General features: G+C 37.9%; 1 protein-coding gene across 1 annotated transcript in view; it reads right to left on the reverse strand.

Moving 5' to 3' along the window:
- The window catches only part of LOC145999987 (cysteine sulfinic acid decarboxylase-like), a 69,647-nt gene that overhangs the window by 31,295 nt on the left and 17,780 nt on the right, over nucleotides 1-20,572 (reverse strand). The window contains exons 4-5 of the mRNA XM_083137287.1: nucleotides 7,177-7,396; nucleotides 494-641 (exon numbers count right to left, since the gene is read on the reverse strand). Of these exons, the coding sequence (XP_082993413.1) occupies nucleotides 494-641; nucleotides 7,177-7,396 (368 nt within the window). The remainder of the gene's footprint in view (nucleotides 1-493; nucleotides 642-7,176; nucleotides 7,397-20,572) is intronic.

A 20,572-nucleotide genomic window follows, 5' to 3' on the forward strand; every position in this document is an offset into this window, starting at 1 on the left:
CTGCAACCAGTATTGGAATAGTCGGGGGGTCAGCCCGACGTATCCCCAGCCGTTATAGTAGGTCGTCTCGACCGGACATATATATATATGCCCACCCTAATTTATCAATATATGGATCCTCCCCACCCGGTCAACATTTCCTGGTGCCGCCCCTGTTAATGACCACTTACAACATATCGATAAATCATCATCCTAAAAGTAAAAGTGGGATATCATTTGTTAAAAATGATTTTCTGGCCCCCACCACCTCCACAGCCAGCCATCACACATTTTCCTTTAATTATTTATGTACTGTAATACGTATAAAGTTCCTAAGTATGTTATAATGCAAATAAATAGATAGACATGTTACATCTAGGGTTAATACGTATTATGACATTGAAATATAATCTAGGGGTATGGGGACCTTTCGGACACATACACACACATACACGTGTGTCTTACGGTAAAGAAATCAGTAGAGATGCTCTTTAAAACATACTAAGATACACACCTTTCAATGCCACTTAAACGATGCCTATGTGCTTTTGAAAAGAGTACACCTCCTCCCCACGATGCATCAACATGGAGCCACAATCCATATTTTTTACACAAATCTGCAATATGTTGAATTGGATCAAATGCTCCCATGACAGTGGTACCTAAAACATAATGGAGGTTAGTAATTTACATTTACACATGATAATAAGTAAAGAATGAACATTGTGTTTTAAACTAAAGAAAGCACATTATTGTAATAAAAGTTGCATTGTTCATAAGATGTGGCTTTCAAAATAAAATTCTATCACTATGAACCTTACTAATTGTAAATGGTGACAGAAAATGTTTATATCGATGTTACTGCAAGAGAGGTTAAAGTGCAATGGACGAAACCAGAGAAACACTCAAACTATGGACAGGGTTTGATACAGAATTTTTCATCTGGTCATTTGTGTAAAACTTTATAGAAGTGATGAGGTACATGGATAAGGATGTAACACAATATTCATATACTTCATCAGTTCACCATTCATCCTCATCTTCATCTAAAGAGATAGAAAATTGAAGAATGAAAATTCTATAAACATATCACCAGAGCAGGAAAGAACATTCAAGTGGTTCAAACATGGGGATTAATTAATCTAAGAAAGAAATGTAGTTATATTGTATCATCTTTGAATGATCAATGATACATCTATGAAGAACAGACATACATGTAACATCATAACAACATGCAGGGTAAATTCAAGGTAACAGTTAAAGCAGTGGTCGTCAACCCCTGGCCCACAAGCCTCATGTGGTTCCCTGGCTTTAATTTAGTGGTCTGCTAAAACTCGTGATGAAGTAGTGAGTAGCTACATCCAACTTCCAAGGCAAATATTGACATGCTAGTGAATAAAAAACAATCCCAGTCCTCTCAATGAAGGGGTAAATGACAATTCTTGTGTACACATGGCTAATTTGCTTTTCAAAAAAAAAAAAAATAAGACACAATCCTGTTTCATTATCTTCATTGGTTGTGTTGCAGTGGCAAATTCAATTCAGAATGTGACAATGTTCTTTGTAATTGTTACCCAGTGTGGTATTTAAGAAATTTCCAGAGGGGGGAAATTCGACTAACTGTCTACACATGTGTGTGTGTGTGTACATTTGTGGACGATAGAGGAGATGGATTGGAGGGGGTATCTCGACAATTTTAAATGGTAAACGGGGTCACTCGCCACTTTGTTAAAAGAAAAAAACATTTGAATAAAATGAAGTATTTTTAACAAAGTCTGAAAAATTGCCGATTTAAACTTGTATATTGACAGAAAGAAAAGGCCAAGTCAACTTTATGACCAGAACAGCTAATCAGGACTGGGCCTACAGTTTTTAAAGTGAGATTTTGACACCCACCCCCAGAAATCTAGTCTGGGAGTTGGGACCTAACTTTTGTGGATCTGAATCAAACTTGGGCATAACTTTGGGAATGGAGGAAGGGGGGTGCATAATCAAAAATTTGTATACCCCATAAAAATAGCACCCAAGCCTACTTTGCTAAATTACGGTTACATTTGCAAAATCATAAAAATTACTCATTAACTTGCTTCTCAGGTCCTAGGAGCTTAACACAAGTTCCATTAGCTTGTTAATTATGAAAATTTGTTAGGTAGGCAAGTGCCACCGACAAGTTACACCTAATTAGTCCAGGACTGCTTGAATAAAAGACAATAGTGATTACCACTACTATATATCTAACGCCCATCATTGTGTAAGTAATTTCATGATCAATTGTTGTTAACGAAACTGATCAAGAGAATGAATCGCACTCGAGTCAAAAATTCCATGTAGGCTATCTTCGTGCATTATTGTTCCACTCATACAAATACAGATGTTCTGTGACGACAAGTTTGAGCTACGTGACAATTCATTTGTAACTTCAACATTCATTTGGGTGGAATTTTCCTGCCAAATTCCATGGACAAAGAAAGGGAAGAGTGGAGGAGGTTTTCAACTCTGGCTACTTGTTTGACAGTTCCAGGAATAGAGCAGCGCTTGAGGTCACATCTGTGTTCGCCAAATGGGGATTCCAGTTGTCTGACAGAAAATGTTGCAATTGAATGGCGAAGTGGGAAAAAGTAACTAAATTGCCAATAATTTCTTGTTTCACCCCCAAGGATAAAATTTATCCAGCAGAGAGGGGGACACAAGTATCCAGAAGGGGGAATTCTACCCCCTACAAATACCACACTGTTGTTACCAGAGGTGAGGCGTCTGGTCATCGGGAGATGCAGCGATGACCAAGCAAAATTATAAAAATATTGCATTTTATATATTTTAGAGAAGCAGTAAAAATAATAAGTCAGAATACTCGCATATTTGTGCAATATAAGCCAAGCTACAGCATGAAACAGCTCGAAATACACAAGAGATTCGCTAATCTTAGCGCATCAAAATGAGGCCCCAGTACTACCCCTCGTGCCAAACCCTCCCACCAAGTTTCCTATTGAAGGCAATGGTGTTCGTTGACCCAGCTCATCGCAGATTGGTGTGAATCTCTCTGGTCTCTGCCAGTGCCAAGAACAGCCGAATGCTTCTGAACAGGCAGACAGCTCCAACGACCTGTACTTTCTCCCACTCTTGAAGGTCTGGGTCATAACAGGCCCTTTTTTCAGCCCCCATCACCATGTTTACAGCCACGGCAGGGTTTGTCTGGAGTCGTCAAGATTATTCCAAGTGTCCAGTGGCGTGCTCAAGAAGGGGTGAGGATCATAATTCTGCTTAGGCTCAATATTCTTTAAAAAAAAAGAAAGAAAGAAAAGGCAGGAAAAGATGGAAAAATGACGACTTCAGGAATGACTACTAGAAAGTACACGTAACCCCCCCCCCTTCGTAAATCCTAGGCACACCATTCCAATGTCTGCTATTTCCACTTGTTAAGAGGAAAAGCACACATTGAACGATATGGTATAGAATTATGTGTCTTTTGTTGTCGTAAGGTCTGTGGTATGAGCTTTTACATTGAATTGGCAGTGACCTTGGCGTTTATTGCAGATAAATATTGTGCCCCCTTCCCCCCACCTCTCCATTGAAAGATCGACCCTGACGTTTGGCAAATCTTGCGATGACTACGTAAAAATGTCACGCTTCGCCACTGGTTGTTACCTATGCTGATATGTTGTTTCATAAGAAACGAGTACAGTAAATGAATATATATAGAACAACAGAAATCATACAATTATTTGTAAAGCAACCAATGCCTCTGTCAACATGGTTGGAACAGTGTAGCTGTCAGTCCCTTATAGAATATGAAAATGGGTACTGTAGGTGAAACATTGAAGATGACTGTTAGAGTTAGAGATTCAAACACATACTTCAATAAATCAAATAATGCATTATTTAAACTCAATTAACTTAAATATGATGTTAAATTCGTGCTTCAAATCTTACTTGTAGTAAGTTGTGAAGATATTGTGTAGAACACTTGTGCATTTTCCTAGATATCTAAAATATGTGATGTGACATGTGAAGTTTCTCATTGTTCTATTCTAGGACTGGGACTATATAATGTACACATAAATGCATACATAAAAACAGTGGCGGAGCGTGACCTTTCCAACAGTGTAAGCCTAGCATGACGAAGGCTATTTCCCGTTGTGCTTATTTTTGGGCTGACATGGTTAGTGATTTATCCATACACATGGACCCCCCCCCCCCCCCAATTTTTTCAGAACACTTCCCTGGAATTTTTCACCAAATTAAAAATTCTGGATATCTGATAATTAAGTCAGTGTTATTCCTATCACAATGAGTAACGTATCGATAAAAAATATGCAAAGTTAGATAAAATGAATAATAATAAACAAACGAAAACAGAAGGAAACAGAAAAGTGCTGAATACCTTTTACAACCGCATAACCAAGTATCAGCTCCGTATCATGAATCGCAAAATCGGCGCACTTTCTTTTACGTTTCTGTTACTATGTCTGCTAGATAAGGAAGGGGTGGGCCTACCTATATCCACAAGTTTCTTCTTGGCAGCAAAATCCTTGCTGGACAACGGCGTCTTCAACAAGTTCTCCACCCCACCGCACAATCACACTCATTTTATTCCATAATGCACTTCACTACTGTATCACGCCACAGCACAGGGACGACAGTCCGCTTTTCAATAGATGGAATTCGCAAAAGCAATACCTCGAGACTTTAACAAACACACAGCAAGAAGGGGGAAACAAAAAGAAACCAGATCCAAAATCGGTCACTGCTCAAAGCAGTGATCTTTCGGACTGTGAGGGGAATATCCCTTTCGGATATAAATAAATTCCCTCTCTTGCCTTAAAATTCCCTATATTTAGTAAAAAAAAAATACAATATAAGAGAAATGCTCACAAATTGTAGGGATATATCCAGAAATTCCTATCAAAGGACATGTAAGTGCTTTCTTAGGATAGTGTAAAAGCAAATCTAGCACCTAAAAGATCATAAACAGGCTTTTCGTATGTTGTTCGAAGAGTATTGAATCACGGACTATGTAATTAATAATATTTGGTTCACATTTGACATGAAATTTGTAAAATTGGTTCAATCTTCAGTTTTCATTAACATTTATTTCACTTTTTAGCTCAATTATTACCAGCTGAGTTCATACATAAACGGAAAACAGAGTCTTAATATGTCTAATGTTTATGCTCTCCTACAAGCGAAAAACAGAAACAACAAGAATTTAGCACATCAATGTGTATCTAGTTTTCCCGTATCCCGCTCATTTCTAGGTTTCTCCTTTTTCCCCTTCCTGTTAGTTTTTTGCTTCAGAATTCCCTGTTCCTGGGGGAAAAAAAAACCTCCTTGAAGCACCACCGGCTCAAATTTCCTTTGCAGTCAACCATTCATACCGGACAATGCTGGAGCCCCTCCTCTTGCAGGACCTGTGTCTCGCTGGCACGTATTCAGTGAAGCCAACCCAAGCATAATGGTGATAAATCTCGCACAAGTTTAAAAAGTCGTTTGTAAGTTGGAGATATAAATAAAACAACAGGGCCGCTTTTCGTTGTGGTTGAATTTTCTCAAACTTTTCACATAACGTGGAACCCATGCCGTTGGTTGAACCATTCGAATTTATATTTGTTTTTGTTATAAATTAATATTTATAATATGAAAATCCCAGAACAATTTAGTAGTATGTAGCATAATTTCGGAGTTTAAACGACACCATGGATGTCCAGAAGGGGCAAGGGTGGGAGACACTTCCTGAAAAATGAATGTCAACCATTTTCACACATATAATTTCATTTCAGTCACATCAAATTGTTAATTATTGTAAGGGCGCTGGAGAAAAATGTTAACTTCAAATTGAATTAGTATATTTTGAGAAGGGAAATATACCTAGTTTACCCTAACCCCTGAAAAAAATACTTTGCTTAATCCTCCCTGGTGGAAAGAAATACTGCGGACATATATGAACAACACTTTTTCTAAACATGAGGTTTGCAACGCTGTTGTAAGCCTCTGCCCGTAGGTTTACACACCTAGGGTTTCAACGCGCTCTTCTCCCTACATTCCTTGCTCTTCTCCTTCCAGATACGGTGGGCAACGGTAGGCACTGCTCCTTCGCGGTCAGAAATTTGTAAGGCAACATTCAGCTTACAACTTTCCCCAAGCAAAAGGCGGGAGTTTTCATGTGCCATCTGGTGCTGAAGTGTTGCAATCTAACAAACAGGATCTCGAAGACTGGTATCGGGCCGAGATGAACTTTGAAGTTTTTATGAATTTTGCCATATAATTACATATATTTTACTAGAACTAATAAAGTGTAAGCACGGCTTACACCATGAAGTGTTTTCATCTCAACATTTTACCTAGTATCCTCGTTTGACACTTCTCCGATGTGGCTTGATGTTCCGAGCCTAAAATACGACCACCTGAAGAAGGAAGCAGTAAAGCTTCTGAAAAGTAGTTTGCAACGAATATATACTCACTTACGCAAGTAGACGAAATTTAATACTCTTAATGTATTTTTGCTGATAATTGTTATTCAATTATGGTTATTATTTCTACTTTTCAATTTTATGTCAACAGCCTGACTTCCCTTCCACACAAAATATTTTGCTGATGTCAATTTACAATCTGTTTCTATCCCTTGGAGATAGCTTGGATGATAATAATGTGTGGCTACAAGTTATCACGTCATCATGTCGCCCCAGAATTCTAATGGACAACCAATTACTCTTGTGAGGAACCACTTCATTACAGGTTTGTCTACCCCCCTGCTCCCTTTCCTTGTATGATTTTTAAGCCCTCAACATATTGACTGTACACTGTCGACAAACATATACAGAGTGTAAAACAATTATGGTGGGGAATATTGAGGATAAAAAACCCTTCCAATAGGCAAATTTACCCAGCACTCCAAGATTACTTTTTCATCCACCCTAACAAAATTGGGGTTTGTGAAATTTTTCAGCCAGGTCAAAAAAAAAGTAAAAATACACTAACATTTTAATAAAACAAAATAATTAAAATAATCATTACCATGGGGGTCTCTTAAACCAACAAACAGAAATGTAATAACTACTTCTGATGAAAATTGTAGTTAAGAACAAGTAAATTGAAATATTCAATTCTTTTTTAATGCAACTGAAATGTTATTATTAACTATTACTCTTTTGACAATATTAATATTGTCAGCACAATGCTTTCTTTTAAAATGTTACCTACCTGCTGTTGCAATAACCATGAATGGCACTGCATCTTCTTTGATAACTTTCTGTATTTGATTTTCCAAATGACTTGGAATCATTCTACCAACAGGATCGCAAGAAACAGTATATACGTTTCTAGCACCCAATCCCAGAACAGAAGCCATTTTGTATACTGAGTAATGAGCTTCCTCTGAAGCAAAGAGTACTAGTCTTGGAGTCCCATGCATGCCTTCTTCCTATAATAATAATAATAATAATAATAATAATAATAATAATAACAACAATTACAAGATTAACAAAAAAAAAGGATGTGCATAACTAATGACCACCTCTTACTTGAAGTTTGAGGACTCTTTATATAGGCAGTATAAGACGCATGGTCATTACAAGAAATAAAATACAAGCAGGCTTATCCTAAGGAATCTATAGAGATCAGTAGCGTCACTTGATGTCTAACTGCAGGGGAGGGGGTTGGGAAGTGTAACATGGACATCAGGTCCCAGGAAGTTAACAAAAATATGCTTAACGTGTAAATTTTAATAAAGCTGAAAATTTTGATGATATGCAGTGGCTTTTCTCCCATGTTACCTGGTTTACCACTTGTAAACCAACGTTTTCCTTATATGCAGTAATTGCCGAAAAATTTCAAGTAGTCGGACTTCTGTGTTTGTTTTACTTGTGTTTTATTTATATTATGTCTAGTTAATACACAATAAATAAGAATTGTTGAGATAAACCAGGTCAAATTTTCAGAATGAACCACTTATGGTTTGAATGTCCCCTGGCCCCCACCCCGCCAAAAGTTATTCCTATAATCCAGATGGTCCACGGATGAATTGCTCATAATTACATTGCAAGTCAATGAAGTAGACTGCACAGACTGTAGAGTAAGCTGAGAAAGATTTTTTGACAGGGGAAAATTAGTACTGGTGATGCCAACATGATGACATATTGATCCTTTCCCTACCATGACTATGCATACACATTTTTGCTTGCTTCTTCCTGGATGCCATGGTCACATTCACCAACCAAACTATGCTCTGTGTAACGATGTGTATAGTCTGTGATGGATTGATGACAGCGATGTGATTGTGATTGTGCTCTGTGTTTTTTGTGTTATTTTATGTATTTCTGATAAGAGGCAGTGATAAGTATATTTCTGGAATGTGAAGTAAGTACTGTAGATTATGCTGTGTAACGAATAATTCGATATCTCATAACTGAAACTTTAAAATACATTAAAAACAGTCACCATCAGTTCTACTCCACGTATGTAAACAAACAGTGTTTCCGTCTCATAGTTCGAAAAAATACAAGGAGTTCAGTTGAAGTGTCATTATCGAACTATTCGATATATCGAAGGAGAAGATGAGCAGTTGTGTAGAATGTAATGAACAAGTATCTCGGAAGGATATTTCCTCCAAAATACAATGCTCAAAATGTATGAAGCTTTGTCACTTAAAATGTGAGCAATTGAAAGGGGAAAACGTAACCCTAAAAGAACAATTGAAGGATACTCAGGATCAACTAGACGAATTAGATCAGTATGGTCGCCGCAATACATTAGAAATATTCGGTGTTCCTGCACAAATGAATGATGTAGTAAAAACAATTGGGCGAGCAAATGGAAATCAAGGATGAAATGATAGACTGTTGTCACAGGTTTGCGCAAACCCTCCAATCAATCTTCCAGTGGAATAATTGCAAAATTTGTAAGGCGAGTAGACAAGGATGCCTTTCTGCAGAGGAGGAAGGTAAAAAGAAACTTAAATGCTGTTCACTTAGGTTATACAAAAAATGAAACAATTTACATTAACCAAAGCCTCACGTTGTATTGCGCAGCCAAGGAGAATTAAATATGAAAAAACTATGCGTATTTGTGGGTTGACCATGCGGGAGCTATTAAGTTGAGGAAAGAAAAGGATGACACCAACATTATATTATTGAAATCACTCGAAGATGTTACCCAATTAATAGAGGCACATATTTTTGGTAAACAAAAAAAGCAAAATTTCGGTACAAAAACTGAGTCAATTTCGGGTTCAAAAGCGGTAAATAAAATGAAATATCGGTGTTATAGCGGTGAAAAATTGGATGAAAAGTGGTATATAAAAAGACATTTTGGTTTTAAAATTGTGAATATAATCGTGGCCGCGGTGGCTCAGTCGGTAACGCGTCTGACTACCATGCTAAAGGTCCCGGGTTCGATCCCCGGCCGGTTCAAATCTGGGAACTTTTCTAACGGTGGAAGCGGCCCCGGCGCACACCCAGCATCGAATAATATGGGTACCTGGGGGAAACCCTGGGGGGTAAAGGCGGTCAGGGGCGTGATGCTGATCACATCACCCCCACTCACGACCGGATCAAGAAAGTGTGGGGCGTTACCCCCACACCCCCTATACGCCTTCATGGCGTGGTGTTATGCACAGGGGAACACTTTACCTTTTTTTTTTTTTTAATATAATCCTAACTTTGATTTAAAAACTACACTTATTCCACAGAATTAACATTTCACTTCTAATAGCACATTTATGTAGTTATAAGAGTATTAAGTTTATTTCTGTGTAAAGTCCATTTTTGCTTCTCCAATATTAACAGCAGAATTAATAAATTTTTCCGGGAATTGCATAACTCACAGGATACTTCAGACTTCAGAAAGTGTCGCGTCGGTATATAAATGGTAAATTTCGTGTTTAAGAGTTAATTTCGCTTTTTGAAGTTAATTTCGCATTATTTCGTGACAAAACATGGTCACAAAATGCATCTCACACCTTTCAAAAACATGAAAAATTAACACTACAATGTGTTTTTTCAAATTTCGTTTTTTCATCAAATGAATGAATCAAATGTAATGAACTATCTATTTACTATCAGAATTTTAGAGGGTTAAATACGAAACTACACAAACTATACTCTAGTATATCCCTTGAAAATTATGATGTAATTATACTAACAGAAACTTGGCTAAATGAAGGTGTATATGATGGAGACTTCATAGATAAATGGTACAATGTTTATCGTCAAGATCGGGTTCATAAGGGAGGGGGAGGTGTCTTGCTTGCTGTAGTAAACAAATATGCTGTTGAGGAATTTAAAATCACTATAGAACATGTAGAAATGGTATGTATCAAATTTATATTTAAATATACAAGTTACTTTTTTATATCAGTATATTTCCCACCAAAATCACCAATTTCCAATGCTGGAAAGATCAATATGTAAAAAACGTTCTTATCAATGTTGGTTCACTTCAGATATAATAAGAAACTTAAAAGAAAAAGAAACATACAGAAGAAAGATGAAATATTCAGATTATTATCAAACTAAATTTGTTGAATTATGTAAAAAACTAAAAAGCATGATAAATATAGCATATAAAACATATGTATCAGAAATAGAGAACATTTAGTAAGCAACACCAAACCTTTTTGGAATTCTTTAAGAAACAAGAAAAAACAAAAAACAAATAGGAAACTAGCTCATATGATGTATAAGGGTAATAGATTGGAAATGAACATATTAATTACTAATGGTTTTGCTGAATATTTGCAAACAGTGTATGATTCAAATCCTTCAACATACCTTTGAATCCTCTGACATGATAGTATCTCAGTTGTCGGTGGTAGATTCTATCACAAACGCAGAATGCAATGAAGCCATAAAGAAACTGAAGTCATCGAAATCTAGTTGTCCCAACCAATTGCCAATATACATATTAAAAGGTTGTGCCGAATTATTATGTACCCCTTTGTGTTATATTTACAATATTATTCTAAAAACGCAAATTTTTCCTGATATTTGGAAAATTAGTAAAATTTGTCCTGTTTTAAAAAAGGGAGACCCATGCGAAATTACAAAATATCGACCTATTTCATTAATCTCAGCTCCTGCAAAAATATTTGAATATCCGAGGACAGGATGTACAACCATATTAAACCTTATATATCAATAGATCAACATGGATTTTGTCCTGGAAAATCAACGTCAACTAATCTGGTCAATTTCACACAGACTATATCCGATTCCCTTGATGGTAGAAATTCTGTTGATGCAATATATATGGACTTCGCCAAAGCCTTTGATACTCTTGATCACCATGTATTGCTGACTAAATTGTCTAAGTTTGGTCTCTCTCATAACTGCCTTAAATTAATATCCTCTTACCTACACAATCGAATGTAATTTGTGACATATAATCAAGCTAAGTCATACACGTACACGTACAAAGTCTGTTCCGGTGTACCACAAGGCTCCAAACTTGGACCATTATTCTTTCTATTATATATTAATGATCTATCCACAATTTTTAAATACTCAAAATGTTTACTTTATGCTGATGATTTAAAATTGTATAAAGTAATGAAAGATCCCAACGATGCACTTAATTTGCAAAAAGACTTGGAAAATGCACAAAGATGGAGCACCGAAAATAAATTAAACTTTAATGTCACAAAATGCTTTGCAATAACTTTTTCCAGCCAAACCAAACCTAATATTTATCAGTATACAATGAATAATCATGCATTACAAAGAGTAAATCAGATAAATGACTTAGGAGTTACATTAAATAATAAATTATCTTTTGGAACACATATTGATCAGATTTGTAATGATGCTTACAGAACTTTAGGGTTCTTGATTAGAAATTCACAAGACATACTTAGTGAAAGAGCACTAACAAGCCTGTTTAATTGCCTTGTTCGAACAAAATTAGAATATGCAAGTGTAGTTTGGTCACCTTATGCACAATGTAATAGCAAAGAGAAAGAATTCAGAAGAAATTTGTTTGTTACTTGTATTATAAAAATTACAAAAGATCCTCTTTTCAGGATCAGGTATCATATAAACAACTACTCAGAGAATTCAATGTTACACATTTGTATGAAAGGAGAGTAGTATCACATCAATTATTTTTATATAAGTTAGTCAACGGGCTAGTCGACAGTTCAAGTCTCCTCCAAACATTAAACTTTAATGCTACGAAGGACATGTTACGGTTCAGGCAGCCTTTTTATTATGGCAAATCCCACTCAACAGTACACCAGAATTTGCCCATTCTAAGAATATGTATTAAACATAACGAAATAGTCAGAAACGGTGGAGACTTGGATTTCACTATGCCATTCAAGCAGTTCCTGTCTGTCCTTTAAAGAACGTCATGAACAAATCAAACAATTATAGATGTTTTCTGTGTACATGGGTATGTTTGTAAATACAATTATGCTTGTGTGTGTATTTGTTTATATATGCGTATAGTTATGAACGTCTGTATATAGGAGGGAGAATCAAATGAAAACCACAAAAGTGCCATTAAAAATCTTTTCTTCTTTCTAGGCGTTTGAAAATTTGCAGACACAGTCCTTGACGTCTTTCCAAGCTGGTAGTATGAAGCAGTGCCGGTAGGTGGGGTTGGATGTGAGTAGCAGCTGATTCAAGATGGCGGCACCACTACGCAGTTGCACAAGCAGGAACATCGTGAAGTTATTCGATTTTTATGGAGTGAAGGTGTGAAACCGGTTGATATTCATCGGAGAATGCAGACAAAGTATGGGGATGCCTGTCTGTCACAGTGGCAAGTCTATGATTGGTGCAAGAAATTCGCAGAAGGTACGACTTTATTGACTGATGCTCCCTGTCCGGGTCAGGCTCAGCGAGTTGTGACAGAGGAGTCCATAGCCGCAGCAGATCGGCTTATTTCAGGAAAACCGGCATGTCACCCTGGCTGAAATGGCTTCCTTGCTGAATATGAGCTTCAGTTCAGTACAACACATAGTGCATGACGAACTCCGCTACAGAAAATTGTCCGCCAGGTGGGTTCCTCGACAGCTGACGCAGGAACTAAAAGTCTGTCGGGTTGACGCATGTCAAGAGCTGCTGAGGCATTATGAAGAGGAGGGCGAAGATTTTCTAGCTCACATTGTCACCGGGGATGAAAGTTGGGTGCACCATTTTCAACTGGAGACGAAACGTGCAAGCAAAGAATGGCGACATTCATCTTCGCCTAAACCAAAGAACTTTCGCAGCCAGCCCTCTGCAGGGAAAGTCATGTTGACTTTTTTCTGGGATAAGAAAGGTCCTATTCTGAAACACTACATGCCCCCATGTACGACAGTGACTAGTGCCACCTACACCAAGCTTGTCAAGAACCGTTTGAGGCCAGCGATATGCACAAAGCGAAGGGGATTGCTGAGTGCAGGTGTTTTGCTTCAACATGATAAAGCCCATCCTCATTCTGCTCGTGCAACCATGAAAACCATCGATGACCTACGCTTCAAGTGCCTACCACATCTGCCATACTCACCAGATTTGGCACCATCCGATTTCCACATCTTTGGTCCATTAAAGGAGCACCTTGGAGGGCAGACGTTCAAGTCTGATGAAGACGTCCAATCGGCGGTACACGAGTGGCTACACAGTCAACCGAAATAATTTTTCTCACGTGGTATCAAAGCACTACCTATCCGATGCCGTAAGTGCATTGAACTGGGAAGGGACTATATAGAAAAAATAATGTACAATCAAACATTATCCCTGCATTAAAATAGTGGAAAAAAATTAATTGCGGTTTTCATTTGATTCTCCCTCGCATATATGTATCTTGTTCTACCTCTGTAAATATAATTTTTAGATTTAAGTTTTCTCTAAAATTTGTGTTAGTATTCTTTACAAAATGATTATTGTAGTTTTGCTCTCTTCCTTCTTTTCTTCTTTTGTATTGTTAAAATTGTAATTTTTTAATTGTTTAAAATATATGTAAGCCTATTGTAATTGGAGCGTAAGCTCTGTTATAGGTGAAATAAATAAATAAATAAACATGGTAATATTAAGGCATTTCTTTCATATTTTATTCTCCTCTCTTTCAGCCACAAGTGATGGTTCCAGATTAACTAAATACTGGGTTTCTATAAATTAGTTATACAAAAGTAACAGTTAATTGTGAAGAAAGTGTATGTGTAACAGAAATGTTTTATACATCAATGAATACAGCATATCTTCAAGTTTATTGTCGCACGTCACTTGCTTCCAGTTGTTAGTTTCAGATGCTGCCACTGGAGGCATGATCATTTGCTTATCTTTAGTGTTGAGCCAGTCATCATGGAATCATACACGGGTGCAGAGCATGCACAGTGTTGCTTGCTTGTGGTTACACGAATCCCGATCGCCTATAACTGTGCAGAGAAACTTCAGGACCACAAAGAGCCACTACAAAGACAGACTGTCATTGCGTGGTACAATCGTTTCATCGATACCGGTTGTGTAGCACACAGGATGGCGAGTCAAGGTAGGCCTGCACTTTCTGAAGAGATGGTCGAACAAGTGCGACAGACATTTGTGTGTAGTCCACTGAAATCAACCACTTGTGCCAGCTTAGAATTGAACATTCCTGGATCTACAGTATGGAAGGTATTGCATAAGCGGCTGAAGTTTAAACCATACAAATTGCAACTTTTGCAAGCTTTGAGTGATAGTGACAAAGAAGATCGCAGGAAATTTTGTAAGGATATGTTGAACAGGTGTGAGACACACCAGCGGTAAGGTCCATAGACATAATATTCGAATATGGGGTGAGGAACATCCACATGAGGTGATCGAACATGTACGGGACTCACCAAAAGTAAATGTATTTTGTGCCATAAGCTTCAACAACTTCCTTTTTTGCTGAGCCCACTGTCAGAGGCATATCATATCTGGACATGCTTGAGAATTATTTAATGCCACACTTGCATGAAGATATTGGTGCTGGTTTCATTTTCCAACAAGATGGGAGCACCTCCGCATTTTCATAAAGAAGTAACCGCCTATTTCAATCATGAAGTACCGACTTGGATTGGTCGTGGTGGAACGATTCCATGGCCACCTCGTTCACCTGATTTGTCCCCATGGATTTCTCTATCTGGGGTTACATTAAAGAACGTGTGTTTGTTCCCCCTCTTCCCAGCAATGTTGACGAGCTGCAGGTCCAGATAACGCAGGCAGCTGCGACCATCGATGCAGACATGCTTCAAATGATTTGGCAGGAAATCGAATACCGCTGGGACATTTGCCGTGTGATGAAAGGATCACATATTGAACACTTGTAGAGAAAACTTGAAGATATGCTGTATTCATTGATGTATAAAACATTTCTGTTACAAACACAATTTCTTCACAATCAACTCTTGTATAACTAAATTATAGAAACCCTGTATATAATCATCTGGAGAAAATATCAAGAACATTTTCCTCAGTGAAGTTTGAGAATAAAATGTTATGTTGCAGATTTGCTAAGTGATTTTACTGTGGAGGAAAATGAATCATTAAACAGCTTATTTGGCATACACCAGCTTCATACACTTGTTTTTTTTAATACATCATCATAATTGAGGATTGCCAGACACTATTATGAACTCCCTTCACACACACACACATGCACCAACACATATGCATGCACAATGCAACTTCAGAAAATTCCACTCTGAATACTGAGAGAATGTGAAAGGAGCTTACAAGAGAATTTTAAATATCCACCAACAGGGTTTTGTCAATTTATATTGAAAAAAAAATTGCCAGTACAGAACATTTGCAATTGGGACATTTACAGCATGCAATAGAAAAGGCAGGGACATAGATGTAGAACTCCTAACAGTGAGGAATCTGACTTTTGCATAAATACTGGTTTGTGAATGAAACTCTAGTTCATCTTTTTTGTCAAGAATTGCATAAGGGAATTTACAATTTTAAATTTTTTGTATGTTGATTTCATTACATAATTAACTATACATTTTTAGAGTAAATACATCAAACTGATGCTTCATTATTGCTATATTTCATGTGCACATATTCTGTATTTCATTGTACTATTATATTGCAAGGTTTAAGATACTACTGTAAATACAAATTGGCATGATCGATATCACTGCACGTAAATGAAAACAATGTGATTCATGGACGAAATAAATCAATCAATCATTAAAAATGAAATAGGTATCGTAAAACATAAACCACATTATACTATAATGATATGGAGGCATCTCAATGTGTATCAGATGCTCCAAATATGGTGTGGTTACTGGTATAAGGCAATATTTACATTGCAGTGTTTCATTGCATTATGTTGTACTCAACGATATCTTATTATATTCCACATTTGCCATGTATTGTATTGCCATCATATTATTGTATTATAATTTTACTATATTTCACTGTTACCATAAATTGTATTTAATCGTTTTATTATACTGCATTGTTTATGATATTGTAAACAATCTGACATGTCCGATATCACTGTATGTATATGCATATAAGTGATTCATGGATGAAATAAATCTTACCTTATCTTATCTTATTGTTTTCTACTTATAATCACATGCTGTGCATAACTAGAATCCAGTGTGAAAACAAGTAGCTTTTTACTTTACTGTTTGGTACACACAGGAGATGTACTATATAGAAATTTTAGCAAAAAATGCAGCTTCACCAGGACTCAAATCCCATTCTCTGGCATACCATAGCATTGCTCTACCAACTGAGCTACCAAGACAGTGAAACCAGGGCTGACTCAGTAGTTCAGTTGGTAGAGCAATGGCATGGTATGTTAAAGACCCAAGTTTCAGTCCTGATTGAGCCTACATTTTTTCGCTACAATGTCTAAATAGCTTTTAAACTTAGTAAAAAGACCCTGGGTTACAAACTCTGATTGTCTACATAACAGTAGATTATTTTCCTGTATTGATCTGGCAACTTTTGTTTTATAACCACTAGTAGTAGTTCTGATCTCAGTAAACCCTTCAGGAAACCTCTGCTTCTTTGGCTTTCATATATCTTTGATTTTACACCTTGTGACAAAAACTCCAATTGATTCTCTCCTAGCTGAGTTATATGTAACATACGTTACATGTAGTAGCATTCTCACGAAGGACTACTTTACAAAAAGCTTTGAACATGATATAAATGCTTTTGTACACACGATTAAATGTATGGAATGAAATAGATATAAATTGAAATTTGTGATATTCAATTTTTTATAGTTAGTGTAGCAGTGTTAAGCACTATCTATTAGTAGTACGTTCAAACTAAACACCGAATTTGGTGCTTGAAGTTGAAATTGTTAAACAGGGAGATTTTTCTTGATAATCTTGAAAACAGGTGATATTTGAAGGGAGGATCAATGGGAATTCTCCCCTCTGGTTGCAATTTTTGACACTTTATGATTTATATTAGAGTGCTGCAGCGAGAGCTGCTTCAGTGACCAATAGTTCACATGGGCAATGCTAGATGGTACGTATATGGAATTGAGAGTTCTTCGCTCACCATGATTTCTTGAGTGAATAATGCTTGAACAGGTAAACAAGCAGCATACACTCAAAGCATAGTAGTACACATATAACGATCATTTGTCTATGGTAGTGGACTCTCAAATATGGATCGTGAAGTGAAAACTACAGTGAAATTGAAACTTAAATGAACATAGTCGTCGTCTCCATGGAGAAATGTAGTTTAGTCTGTATTACCAGTACACACAGATGAAAATAAAATAGATTATGGGCAGAAACTACCTAGGCGGACATTTTATATACATGTTCCTACAATTATTGCCACATTAAAATGATGTTTGATTGTATGTTATAACTCATCTAATTGTATATTTTGCAGAATAAGATTTCCTTTTCCATAGTGAACAATAATGTACTGATATTTGTTGCACTGTTATATGATATTTTATATTGCTGAGACAGGTCTGTCAGCATGTGCTATCCAGGGATTCCATTTTATATTTCAGTCTGCATATATTGCATACTCTCACACTGTATTTGAATCTTACATAGTAATATACACACTTTTTATTTAGAATTGTAATTGTATGAAGTAGTTTCCATCCATGTATGGGGTTTAGGTTGACAGTGCTGTATTATGGGATGTTGCCAGTCATTCTACTAAGAGTGCAGTAAGCTCAAGCATAGCACACTTGAAGGTGGGGAAGTTGAACAATTACGAGCAAGCGAAAGTAGTTTCATGCAGTACTTTAATTATATACTATCCCGGCTCTTCAGGAGTGGTTATTGAACTTCCTTCCCCCAAAAAAAGTTTTTCAAATACCACACAGGGTGAAGTAAGTATACAAGTATTGTTCAACATGGAGACAATGAAATACAGTGCTCAAAAAAAGTTTTGCATATTCAGTGTTTGTGATAATTTTATTGTACTAGATACATGGAATCATATTCAAGAGTACAGAGGAGACATACAAACAGAAAGAAAACAGTGCAGCCATGCAGAAGAAACAAAATCACACCAGAAGCACAAAATTGAAAGTGTGGGATGCGAAACACAAAAGAAAGGCAGTGTAATACTGTGTGCCTACGGCTCGCAGGCATGCTTGGGATCAACACATGGGAGTTCAGTTCCGTGTATAGCCACCTCGAGCCCGAAGGCATGCTTGAACACGACGGGGCATGCTAAGGATAAGAGCATTCAGCTTCTCCTGACGAAGACTGTCCCACTCTTGAATGGCAGCCTCCCGCAATTGCACCTTGTTCACAGGAGGATTTTCGCGGCTGACAATTGCTCGCTTCAGGTGACACCATGCATGTTCCACGCAGTTCATGTCTGGAGAATACGCCAGCCACACCATGCGTCGAATGTCATGCAGATCAAGGAACTCTTGAACCACTCTGGCTCGATGTGGTTGAGCGTTATCATCCACCAGTATGAAGCCATCCCCCACAGTTGTAGAGAAACCTGCTACCACGGGTTCAAGAATAGCGTTTCTGTACATCAGACCAGTCACGTAACCCTGGAGAGGAATTAGGGGCGTTCGTCGACCAAACATGATACCACCCCAAAACATGATGGAGCCCCCCTGCTGCTGGTGACATTCCTGGATGAAGGGCTCGTTCAATCTCTCATCTGATCGTCTCCAAACCCTTATGCTTTTGCTTAACGGGTGCAAACTGATGGTGACCTCATCTGTAAAGAGCGTGTGCTCCCACTGTTCCGGACTCCATTCGCTGTGCATTGTTGCCCACCTTACACGGTCTCTCTTATGGTGTGCTTTCAGAGGAACCTTGGGTATGGGTCTTCTTGATGTCAATCCTTCCTCAAGAAGTCGATTCCGCACTGTCTGATTGGAAACATTCACTCCTGAGGTCCTCCGCAGATCCTGGCACAAACTGGTAGCAGTTGCAGTGGATCTACGACATGCCGAAATCACCACGTACCGATCTTCCCTGCATGTTGTTTTGCGTGTCCGCCCTGTCCTTGGTCGATCAGCAACTGATTGTGTCTCCCTGAACTTTTTCCACACTCGAGAGACATCACTTTTGCTCACTCCAACACGGGCAGCGACGTCCCCTTGGCGATATCCCTCTTGCAGCAGCATTACAAATCGAATGCGGTCCATAGCAGAATTGGTTGCTTGAGTCATGTTCCCCTTCGTTTTCCACCCGCTCTCTGTGCAGTTTCCAACTCACAAGTGCGGATAAGACAAGGACAATGCTTCCCATCAGGCTGCTTTCAAATCTGCTCAGGGATCAGGTGAGAACTACTGCCCTCTATCTGCTGAATATCGAACTCACTTGGCGCATTATGTCTGTTTCTGTCTCGGGCATTGCTCACATAATGAATATTGTATACCTTTTGGAGATAACGCGACTCAAACTGCATGCAATCATAATATGCAAAACTTTTTTTGAGCACTGTAGGTCACAGCTTGTACATTTCTACAGTTTTTGCTTTTTACATCATCCAGATCACTCACTTAAATCTCCATTTGTTATGTCATCTCATGTAGCCATGTCAAATTCCATAAAAAAACAGGTAGGACTAACTGTCATTCAACAATAAATCTGGTTTGCCAATGCATACAAACCTTGCCATTGCTGGTCCCAAGCAAGAAGGAGGGGGAGGTATAACATCTTGTTTAAAAACACCTTGGTTCAGCTGACTCTGGATGATAGTACCATTGTACCCCCTTTGACATCCATAGTTATGATGAAGTATGGTGAACCTGACAGAAGGTCAAGAGCTAAAAGAGGAGGTATTTCCTTTGACTTTGGACTAGTCCGAGAACTTCAAGTTACAAGCAAACAAAAGAATGACAGATGGATGACACTGTTGACAACCAGGAGAGGAAACAGGCAGCAGCATATTCTCTGGGTCATCTAGGTAATCGGAGATGACCCGGCTATACTTATAAAAATCTTCTTCCAAACCAATCTTTGATTCATACATTTCTTTACTTCCAGCATGCGAATGTTTTCAACCATTTGCCGCTGAATGTCCGAGAGGCTTTCTCCAGCTAGTGAAATCTCGGCAGGGTGAGATTCCACTGGCTCTTTTTAAATCCCTTGATGGGAGGGAGGGGAGAGGAGAAGGAAACGCTGCTTCTCAGGCACGGTGATTCCATGGCCAGGGTAACCTCCTTCTGGAGGGAG

This window comes from Lepisma saccharinum, chromosome 16 (assembly GCF_977018435.1).
Source record: "Lepisma saccharinum chromosome 16, izLepSacc3.1, whole genome shotgun sequence".
In the NCBI taxonomy this organism is placed as follows: domain Eukaryota; kingdom Metazoa; phylum Arthropoda; class Insecta; order Zygentoma; family Lepismatidae; genus Lepisma; species Lepisma saccharinum.